The following is an 11,182-nucleotide window of genomic DNA, read 5'->3' as shown; positions in this document are numbered from 1 at the left end:
CCCGAACATCCCTTCTCTGATCTCTGTGTCTGGAATCAAAGGAAGAAGAATCCTAAGATGGAAAAAGCATAAAATCAGCGACAAACTGATCTTCCATGAAAGATACCTTCAAAAAGATTGCGTTTTCAGTCCGTACACTTCAAAGGACCGAAGACCCACAAAAGCATTGTTTTAGTTCACCCTACTCTCTCTGTCTCTCTCCTCTTTTATAGAGAGACAAAGTCCACGAGATAGGGAGGGAGAGAGATAGAGAGAGACCCAGAGATGTTGGAAGTGAGAGAAGGGTCTTGTTGTTTTCCACGAGAGGTGCTCGGTGTGAATGTGGGTCTTGCTTGTGTTGATGGCATTATTGCGATTCTTGCATTCTATCAGGTTTGATTTCTTTTTGCGTTTTTCCTCATTTCTGGGCTTCAAAACATGGTTTTCTTTCTTGGAAAATGAATTACTTTTCTTGTTCTTTTGCTTTGTTTTTGAATTTTTGTTAACTTTGTTGATCGTTTGGGATTATGGGTTGTGCTGAAATACATGATAATTGTAGGTATTAGGGCATGTTTCAAGGACATAATTTGCGAGTTGATGTGTGTATTCTCACTTTTTTTCTTCAATTTTTATTTTGGTTTGATTGTTTGAAATTTTTGAAATGAGTTCGGTTTTCTATTTGATGATTATGTGGAAGGGGAATTTGCTATCTTGATAAACTGGTAATTTCTGTTCTAATGTTTCAGTAAATAGAAGGTTATTATGCTCTTTTTTAAAATTTTGTTTACTTCCTTTAGAGTGTGATACATTTACCTTTTTAAGCCGGGTTGAGATGGTCATAGGATAGCTAAATGCACCTTGGCTTATAGGAATTGCAGATGTTGGAGCAACCGTTTAGTCTATAAGTGTCAAATTGGGTTTTTGCGGTGGTTGGTAATTGCGGATCAATCAACATTGTTATGCATCTGGTTATACACAGCTAATCGCCATGCAAAGTGAGAAGCATAGGAGGGAAAGTTTATGCAAGTATTTGGACTGAATGTAATGTTATGATATGTTTTCTGCCGTGGTAATTATGACTAGAAACTAGATATAAGAAGCAACAACATTTTGGAATTTATGAAATCTGAATATCATTATCAGAAGCTGAAGAAAACTTCATTACGGAAAAATACTCAGCCATTACATCTGAAAGTGAAGGGAAAAAATTGGTTTTCAGGCCATCCTAATCTATGCAAAACTTGGTCATTTATACTACAAGTGAATAATGATAATTGATCAGAAAGCTTGAAAACATGCTTGTCAAGCACTTAAGCTTTCTTCTCCCTGCTTATGTTGGCTGAAAGTTAAATTTGTGACTACTCTCTTGTTGGTTCTCGGTTGTTCTTTTGAGCTTCCTAAGCCAAGCACGAGTTCATTGTTTACATCTTAAGAGGAACTTGATCAAAGTGGAAAAATATTTGACCAAGTTGCAAACTTCAGCTCAGTAATACTTAAATTCAGTCAGGCCAACGGTTGATACTGTGGAAGATGCTCTAGCTTTCTGTATTAGATTATGTCCAATGATACGTGTTGTGATTTTGGCATTACTGACGTGTCCTGAGACACAAGAAACTATTCAAAATCATGTTATGCCAAGCATGAGTTCATTGTTTACATCATAAGAGGAACTCGATTGAAGTGGAAAAAATTTCGACCAAGTTGTGAACTTTAACTCAGTTATAGTTAAATTCTGCCATGCCTGATCAGGCCAATGGTTGGTATAGTGGAAGATGCTCTAGCTTTACGTATTTAGCTTAGGTCCTAGGATTTATGGTGTGATTTTGGCATTACCAACTTGTCCTGAGGTACATGAAGCTATTCAAAATCATGTTAAGCGCACTAGTTAGATGTCTTGAGATCAAATACTTTCTGTGGTTATGTTTTTTTCTTTATGCTTTCTACTATAAATTGATTTTGTGCTTCAGGCCTCAATACTATCTCTTTTTATCAAAATACCAATTTATCTATGAATATAATTACATATATTGCTGTGTGTGTGTGTGTGTTGGGTGTGGGGGTGAAAGGTGGAGTACAGATGAAGAGATGAAGGAAAATTTGCCTTTCAAAGTTCCAATTTGATTTTTCTTTTTTTAAAAAAAAAAGTTGAAATGGTTATGAACATTGTGTTATGACTAAGGAATGTATAACACATTGCTGCCTGCTTTTGTTCCAGCTAATAAGGATTCATTCAAGGAATTCACAACTTGGTTGGACTCGACAAAAAGTAAGCTAATCATTACTTATCTTTCTATCAAATTCTAGATTTGTTGTCTGTTTGAGCTTAAACTAATTGATTGGCTAGCTAGATTAATCCACCGTTGTCAGACTAGCTGGTTGAATTGGGGACTTGTGCCTTGATCCAGTCTGAATGAGTTGTCTGACAACGTAAAGCAGGCACCAGGTGAATAAACCAATGCTGAAAACATTTGTGAAAATCAAATTACACACGAGTAATATTTTATTTTTAAATAGCGTGCAAATGCAATTTTTCACTTGATATATATGGTTTTGGTGTATATGTCTTACACAGTATTAATACTATATATTGGAGTTGTCTACTCTTATTGTTCATATATTTGCTGTTTCCAAATTTGAAAGTGTAATATAAATCAACTTTCACTCAACTTCGTTTATTTCTATATAATAGTTGTGATGATAAAATTAAAGAAAATAAAACAGTGTTGCTACTTGTTTTGGTTTCAACAAAACCAGTCCCTATTATTCCCTCAAACTCTGATAAAATGTCATTTCAATTGATGCACTGGTAGTTAAATCACATACTGGGAGAATGTTGACTATTTATCTAACATGGGGTTTCATGCTGGAGAGTGAGAGTGAGTCAGAGAGAGGGGATGAGGAGGCGGGATGGCACGTGTAAATGTCTCTCATTTGGGTTGGCTTATTTAAATTAAATCTAACGTTGTAATTTATGATGTTTGCATTTGAGTGTAGAGCATTTTTCCTTTTCTCGGTTTTGGAGTGAATGCATGACCTTGATGAATTATGTCAAATTACAGGTGTTTCATCTATTGATTGGCTCTTCTAATACAGGTAAACTTTTATCCTGACATTGCCATTATCCCTTTCATGATGCACTGATAAATGTTTGTGGCTTCCAGCTTTCGTACTTACAATAAGCCTGTGGCTGTTTTATGATTGATTATTTATTTTACTTACTTTTATGTGTTTTATGCTTTGACCATGATGGAAGGTGGTCTATGCTTTAAGAGTATTTGGTTTTGTTATCTTTTCTTTGCATTGTTTACTAATTGCTTTAAGATTTTCTTATTTTTTCAATTACATGCTCCGTATTATCTATGATGGACACCTAAAGTTCATACCTTTTCATACATTATTATAGAATGAGCATATATCCACAAGTATGTATATACAATGTGTGCTTGTTGTTTCATGTATCTTTGTTTCGAAATGAATCACTCAGTTCAAAGATTTTTTCAGGTTACTTCATCTTTTTCCTAGCTACTATAATTGCTGTATGTAAAAGATGGCAATGCTGGTCTCATTCTTGTGGCTTTATCTTCATGGGTATGCTGCTATTTTAAGTAGTATTTTATCACACATTGTGAGCTCAGAGAAAGTATCTGAATATTTTGTTTTTTTTCAGCCTTACCAAAAATTCTGTCTTTTGCGGCATTTCTTCTACTTTTATCCTTCTGGTATGTTTTCTACTTTGTTATTAATGCTCTATCTGCATATCTGAGATAATGAAAGTGTGGGGGAAAGCTGTTTGTAAATATTCCTTTGTGCCCTCAGTGCATTACCTTGTCTGATGATTTAAGATTTTATTTGGGGTTTCCATCCATTTTCTCTTAAAAAGTTTTTCAAAATGAAGTGGAGCATCTAGTAATCTTCCTGGGAATGTTCCACTTGAGTTTATCTTTCTATATCCTTGGCTAGAGATTTTGCAAGAAATGTGATTTAGCTGAATTAGAACTTCTGCATATGTACTTCCTGGTGAATATATATTATCTTGTATTTTTCTGTTTCTCTTATTATTCCCTATGAATCAATATAAATTGTTGATTTTTGGGCCCAACCCGTGCATTTTTTAGTTGGAAATGTTATAGATGATCAAGGATGCATTAAGTTTTCCATTTTATATGGTTATGGCAACAAAATGCTCCATGTATTTCTTTGTCTGATTACAACTCTCGAATCTTTGGTAATAGTGTGAGCATTTTGAGGCTCTGAGCTCAAATAGCATTCTAACTAAGAGCAGAACTACCAGATACAAGCAAATAATCAAGTTTCAGAAGAAAAATATGGCTCTGGTTTGTTTAAGTTTTTCAGATGTAATCAAGCTTTCACTATACTGTCTCATGACTTCAGTGTCAAAATGATTTTAGTGTTATTCTTGTCAAATTCTCAATAACATCAATTAGTGAATCAGTTTTTGCTTTATTTGATATTTGTCCAACAAAGAATTCCATAGATAAATGAACGTTGAAACCAGGCTTTGAAGTCTAATAATGACTCCGGGAGGAATTTGAAGTTACATAATGAGAAAAAATGTTTTGTTTATTTTTTCTCTATTTTCTTCATTTATGTTGTTGTTTGGCCCTTTTTGCTTGTGGATTGCTGGAAATTGTTGAAAAATTTCACATATACTAGCCTTTTAACTTCCAATCAGTATCGGAGCTTTAAATATTGCTAGTCCTAGCTCCCAGTTACATCAAAATTGTAATATAGCCACATAGATGGAATTTATTTAGGATGGATACTGCACATCAGATGTGTCTTAAATTAGGGATTTCCATTTCATAGAATTAACTGAAAATGTTTGTGATTTAGGTGCTATGTTATAGAGATATTGGACTGTATTCTCAACCATGATGAATGTAGTTTCTTAATGTATAAATCTCTTTAGTGAGTCTGAATGCTGAAGTGCTTGCTTACATAATTCAAGATTTATTATTCCGCAAATTTTTATTTTTCTTTTAACTAGTGTAATTGTTTTAATAACTGCTATCTTTTTCATTTAAATTTAAATCTCTTCTTCTCTTTAAAAATTATGCTTTTTATGTTTCTCTGTGTGAATGCTTTCTAGGGTTGACCTTCGCCATCAGGCAGATGATGAGGATTGTGAAGAGGAAGAGTTTAGTTTTCATGAAGCTTTACTGGAAATGACAATAGATGATCCAAGTTCAGCACATGCAGACAGTCTACGAATATGTTTACCTTTCCGGTCAGTTCGTGTTGGCAGCCGTCAAAAAATTGTTATTTGGGTATGTTTATGATGAGAAGCTTCCTGTTTTTCTTCATCTTATGAATAAATTTTTTGGTCATTTACTTTTAGTGTTCATGTAATCACATATTTGATGAATATTCACTAAACTTTAAACTCTCTTCTTTGTCACCAGGTCACTGCTCTAGTATTTGTTTTGATGATGACATTTGCTGTGTTAATGTGGATTGGGATGGGAAATGATTTTATTGATTCACCATCATTGGCCACGGTGTGGAAATTTATAATTTTACATGTTTCTCATTCATATTGCAGAGCGCTGCTTTTAAATTTTTCCTCCATTATTTGGTTGACATTTGCCTTAATGGATATCATTGGTATACTGGTTTTATAAACAGACAGCTATAAACATTCTGCTATATGGTTCCTGTGATGTTAGTCATAAATAATTCCTGGAGGTCCACTTTGCATATTCCATTGGAACATTATATCTTCTTTGTGGGAGACAGAGAAGTCAAATGTAATTTTCTTGTCATACGCTGCAGTAGTTTTTTTTTTTTTTTTTTCACCTTTTTGAGTCTGGCAGTTAGAATTTAGCTTCAGAGCAAAAGGCAAAAACACTTGTCTCACATGAAATACTATTAATTCCAGTTTAAGCATAAAGGTCAACTTTTCTTGCAGTAGAGCAACATACTGGTCTCTTACAAAGTATTTGCTTTAAAGAAATACATGTTACCCAATTCTTATGATATAATAGCTTATTCAAGACCTGTTACTGTGATGGAGCAGTTTAAAGTAAGATATGATTTTGTTAAAACTTTGTGGTGAACAACAGTTTGTTGGTTATTATTTTCTAGTGATTGACAAATGGAGTTGTATCATGTATGTAACGACTGTAAGATCGTGCGTGCAGGTATATGTAGATGCTTTTGCTATAGCATTGCTATTGTTAGGAGCAGCATTAGCATGTTATGGTAAGCAACTATACTTCGATATTATTATGCATTTATGGGATCTGGAAATTATCTTCTTGCAAGCTCAATAAGCTCCACTGCTACCAATGAATATAATATCTGTCATATGTATAATATATTATTCTTCGACATGAATGATATATAGGGGCTGGCATAAGAAAGCTACTTGGATTGCAGAAAGTAGTGTATCATAATTGTATCCTAAGTTTATTATGTTGTTTAGACTTTAGAGTCTCTTATATTTATGTGACTTGTCTTTTAAAGCTGTCTAGAAGAGAGAAAAATAATCACAAGTGCCTGTATACTGTGACTTCAATAAGAAAATCAACAGATTGAAGTAATGCTTATTTCTTTTGCTGGATAAACTACAGCAGGAAGAACCTGTTAGCTTCCTTAGGACTCTGTTTTAGATTTTTGGGGATCTAAATAGGAAAGGTTATTTGCCAACGCACTATGAAGAGTTTATAGTTGAACTTGGACCTCCCTAAGTGGCATCCAGTCACTGATAGATAGTATATTGTGGACTTGCTGCACATGGTTAAATTCACTGACTTATGGTTAAATGGGAAATATGCTTCTTTTTTATTTTTTATTTTTGTTGACATCAATTAGAATTGGCCAGAAAAATTGTGTCTCAACTATATATATATGGTTAAACTTTTTTGCATATGCAAGTCTGCTTTATATTATGTTATTTTAAAGAGTTCTTTATCTTTTTCTGTCTTTCGTGTTTAGGACTTCTAATTTGCTCAAAAATGCGAAGAGTAAGATCTGAGAGAGCTGCATCAGAAATGTGGAAGGTATTAAGTCTGTAGCTCCTTTTTTCATTAAAGATTTCACTTAGAGGTTGATTTATGATCTACTATGAGTGAAGTATTTGCTTGGCCTCCATCTGTTGTGTATGCGGTAGAGATTAATCTTATGCATCTCTGGAATCTGGGTCAAGTGGCATTCGAGTTGGTGACCTTTTTCGGAAAAGAAAAGACAAATTTGTGATGATTTCTGAATGGATGCTGCATGTGCAGGTTGCTGGTCTGGCTGTTGTCTCTGTTACATGTTTCAGTCCAAGTGCTTTTGTTGCTCTTTTTACCCAAATTCCAGTATGTACCTTTCTGTTAACCATATGTTCTTTGCTTGCATTTCCAAGCACTATAGCTTAAGTGTGTGTAATTGCAATTGCAGGTTCTCTATCACTGCCAGAAGCTTGACTATAATGGCCCTGCCACTTCTCTTTTACTGATTTTATATTATTTTATAGGTACTGGGTGTAATTTTTCCCTATAAAATTTCAGAACGTCTTAAGATACTTTATTTCCTGTTGAACTTTATGAACTTAAATAATGAATTAGGAGACAAGGTTTTGTTTTTTTCATACTCAGGATACGAAATTCAGTTTCACCATAAATATATATATTTTTTATCTCTCACTTTGTATTGGAAATTTTTTTAGTATATCTTTATATTTGGACAAATTTCATTCTCAGATGCCTATATTTCAGATCTTGTTTTAAGACTTTCTTTTGTTGTTTAGGTTCATCAGTACCCTCAGCATTTATATTGTGGATCATGAGAGAATTACCCCCTGCTGTAGTTCCTAATGCACATGAAGAATCAAGAACGATTGCTTACATCACTGATAGTTCTGTAGTAGTACATAATCCTCAGCGTTGGACTACTGCAACAAGCTTGCAGAATCAGGTCCATTCTTGTTCTCTTGTGGTTCTACCAATTAGTAATTACTGTATCCCTCAGCTTAGTCTTCTCCTTAAAATGGATCTCTTTTTCTCTGTCTCTGTCTTCTCTCTCTCTCTATCTCTCTGAGGAGAGGAAATTAAATTCTTAATGCAAAGTCTTCTTGAGTAGATTGGGTTGGGTCTCCATGCAGTTTGTGGCTTGGATGCAAAAGTTTTCATTGGACTTATTAACACCCTATTTGAATTGATAAAAATACTCTACTTACTGTAAGTTGATTATTGTTCATGGCTTGCTGCCGAAGAAAATTCTTGTTCAATATAAATTAGACTGTTTAGGTCCAAGATGAAATTTCTGAGTGCCAGTCATCTGGAAACGTTATGGTTTTCTGCTTGGAGGACAAACAGGCATTGTTTTGATGATGTTATGTTAGGGAATTCCAACCAATGAGGCCATCAGTATTGTTTGACGTTGTAGGTCGTTGATGTTCCTTGAATCACGAGTTAGTCGGAAAATAAAATATTTATTAGGGTAGTATTCTCTGCATAACCAGATAGCTCTTCCCCTGGGGAAGCACATTAATCATCAAACAAAATATTCTAAATATTGACCATTTAAACATTCTTTATGCTGGAAACTAGTGGCTAACAAGCTTTATTCAGTTTGTCCTTCACAAGCTTATAGCCCTCGAAATAAAATTCTCTGTGCTATTTTATGTTTGTATTCTTTCACTCATAATCAAGAAAGATGTCTTTGCTGCTCTCTCTGTCTCTCTCATTTAAGTTGCTTTCTACTAGGATTTGTGCTTCTGTAGTCGACTAAACCGGTTTACATGCTTCGGAACTAAGATATTTTGTCTTATTTGTTGGAGGATGGTAATTCAGATGACTGTATAGGACAGAGATAAGAGATAGTGACTTCAGCTATAGTGACTTCAACTTTGTAAAGTGCAGATATCAAGAGGCAGCCCTATATAATTGCATTCACCATGACCGAGTGAAACTTTTTCTTGTCAGCCTGCTAAATCTGAGGATGCTGGAATTGTTGAACAACAGTGACCAAGAAGACTTCGACAATTGGGAGTCCTAAAGAAGCTGCCCCGCTGCATAGAGGACGCAGAAAGATGGAGTACAGCCGTAAGGTTGCCATCTTGATTTCAGAAATTTAGGGGCATGTATATAACAACAAACGTTAAGTAGGATTTCCCCCTAATGTCTTCATTCACAAAAACTTCATTGATGCATTGTCCAACATAGCATGTCCTTGCCTGATTTTGAATTTCTTGCTGATAGTGATCATGTTCATGTGGGTTTTGTCTTTTTGTTAACTCGGTTGTTATCCAACTGTTCATTTTCTTTTGAGCTGCATTTTTCTGATATAATCACTTTTTAAAAGTTGTTTCAAAGTTTCAAGTCATTACAGCTGCAATGCTAAACCAACAATGATATTGATTTCATGGTGGATATATGGATCATCTACAGCCAACCCTCCAACACAAAGCTGTGAAAGAAAATTTTCCCAAGCTGCTTTCCATGAAATAAGTTTGAAGTAATGAGGTTTGTTTATATAATGAATGCATAAGCGATGCTTGAAATGCTGCTGTCCAGCATATCATTGATTTTGCTGCTTAACCCTGATTTGCTTTAGAGCCAACTGTCTTTGTGGATGCTGCTGGAGGGGTAGACATCTTAATACAAGTCAAATTTAATGGGCTGGGTTTGGACAGTCAAATTTGAATATGATCCAACATATTTTAAGTACAAGACTATCCGATCCCAGAAGAATTCAACCCATCCGAACTTGGATTCCAATACGAAATTTTAATTCCATTTCATTGATTTAAATAAATTTTTACAAATATAAAATATATAGAAGTGCATATTTGTAGGCCAAATCAATACATCACAATCAGCTAGTTCTTTTTTAAAAGTACAGCAGGGTAAGTGTTGTCTTGAAAAGTGATTTGGACTGAAAATATCTAAGTTTTTGCAATCCACAAGGTATAGTAAAATATTAGGGTTTGAAGGAGTTTCATTTAGTCAAATCTCAAATTTAACTCACAATTATATTTGAGTTTATATTATAGTAATGTCCAAAGATGGGTGGAAATATCAAGCGGGAGAAAATAGTATTTTTGACAAGGACATATGCAAATGGATAACACGAAGGTTAGTAAAGATTCTTCCATACTCAAATTAGAACTAAAAACTTTTTATGGTGAGATTTTGAATAAAGTTGCAGAGGAAAGAAAAGAAGAGAAAGAAGGAGAGGAGAGAGTGTAAGCTGAAAAAGAGCTTGCCATTTTTTATTTTTATAAGTATTTGTTATAGGGAAATACAAGAATTTTTTTAACTTAAATAATTTTATTTGTTATCATAATAGATTTTAAATAATTTTACTTGAAGCACTGTTCAATTTAGTATGTTCTCTCTTATTTTTATTAAATGGTAAAGTCATAGCTTATTATTATAAATTTAAACAATTAGTAAAATACTCAACTATTTAGATCTATTTAGTTGTTGGATGTAATTAATAGTCAAAATAATTGCTGATATGAATTGATCGTAATTAATATATGTTAAATTAATATGTAAAATAACTAACTGTTTATATAGCATATCAATTATTTCATTATTCAAATAAATAATAAATAGTATAAGAATAACAGCGATGCTTAATGGCTATATATAAGGATAAAGCGATATTTTAGAACTATAGTCATTAGTAATTTTACCAAATGGATTTAGAGAGAAGCCTTCTTTTTTTTTTTAAGTCCTTAATTAATGGGGTTGAAGGTTGGAAACCCAAATCTAATAATATTTTTTTTCTTGAGATAAGAACAAAATGTACTTGAAGTTTGAATTGCAGAACAAACCATGAACGTACTCTGTTAGGACATAAATCAACTTGTGAAGAAAATCAACTCATTGACTTAGAAAATGAGAAAGGAGAAAAGCCACAAAAGCACTACCACTAAAGGGCAGAAAGCCCCAAAAATTGTTGGGGAATTGATAGCGATATATGCTCCGCTTGACCTGACTGAAACTGAATCCTCCAATGGGGTTCTGTTAAGACGCACAAAGCTTGGCAGGGATTGCAGATTGGAGGACATTCCCACAAAAAGTTATTTGGTGGTCCGGCCACAAACACCACTGCTACCGATTTGCTTTCAACTTTATCTTTTATCATATTTATCTCTTTTATTTTTAAATTATAAATATTAAATTTATAATTTAATTAAAAGAGCAAAATAACTTTTTATACATTTAACATATCTCATAGTTTGGTG

General features: G+C 33.7%; 1 protein-coding gene across 5 annotated transcripts; it reads left to right on the top strand.

The window, feature by feature from the left end:
- On the top strand, positions 1–9,220 carry LOC110605436 (tobamovirus multiplication protein 1). Of its 5 annotated transcripts, none has more exons than XM_021744023.2 (13): positions 2–372; positions 2,195–2,245; positions 3,039–3,072; positions 3,481–3,567; positions 3,647–3,698; positions 5,090–5,267; positions 5,403–5,498; positions 6,141–6,201; positions 6,937–7,001; positions 7,227–7,301; positions 7,384–7,459; positions 7,733–7,899; positions 8,910–9,220. In XM_021744023.2, exons 1-13 carry the CDS (start codon positions 265–267, stop codon positions 8,949–8,951), a joined length of 1,092 nt encoding a protein of 363 aa, XP_021599715.1. In that variant the 5' UTR covers positions 2–264; the 3' UTR covers positions 8,952–9,220. The 5 variants fall into 5 exon arrangements, with proteins under 5 accessions (XP_021599719.1, XP_021599715.1, XP_021599718.1 ...); XM_021744026.2 differs by having other exon boundaries at positions 8,778–9,220; XM_021744025.2 differs by lacking the exon at positions 8,910–9,220 and adding an exon at positions 8,024–8,771.
- The last annotated feature ends 1,962 nt before the right edge of the window (positions 9,221–11,182 follow it).

The sequence above is a fragment of the Manihot esculenta genome, chromosome 17 (genome assembly GCF_001659605.2).
Source record: "Manihot esculenta cultivar AM560-2 chromosome 17, M.esculenta_v8, whole genome shotgun sequence".
In the NCBI taxonomy this organism is placed as follows: Eukaryota; Viridiplantae; Streptophyta; class Magnoliopsida; order Malpighiales; family Euphorbiaceae; genus Manihot; species Manihot esculenta.
Note: the sequence above shows the minus strand (reverse complement) of the source record. Positions and strands in the feature narration are given on the sequence as shown.

Bases quoted from the DNA above. Each gene is read 5' to 3' on its own strand.
- LOC110605436 (XM_021744023.2), top strand. From the start codon at position 265: ATGTTGGAAGTGAGAGAAGGGTCTTGTTGTTTTCCACGAGAGGTGCTC. The intron at 373-2,194 runs GTTTGATTTCTT...CTTTTGTTCCAG, and splicing joins CGATTCTTGCATTCTATCAG to CTAATAAGGATTCATTCAAG. The intron at 3,568-3,646 runs GTATGCTGCTAT...GTTTTTTTTCAG, and splicing joins TTGTGGCTTTATCTTCATGG to CCTTACCAAAAATTCTGTCT.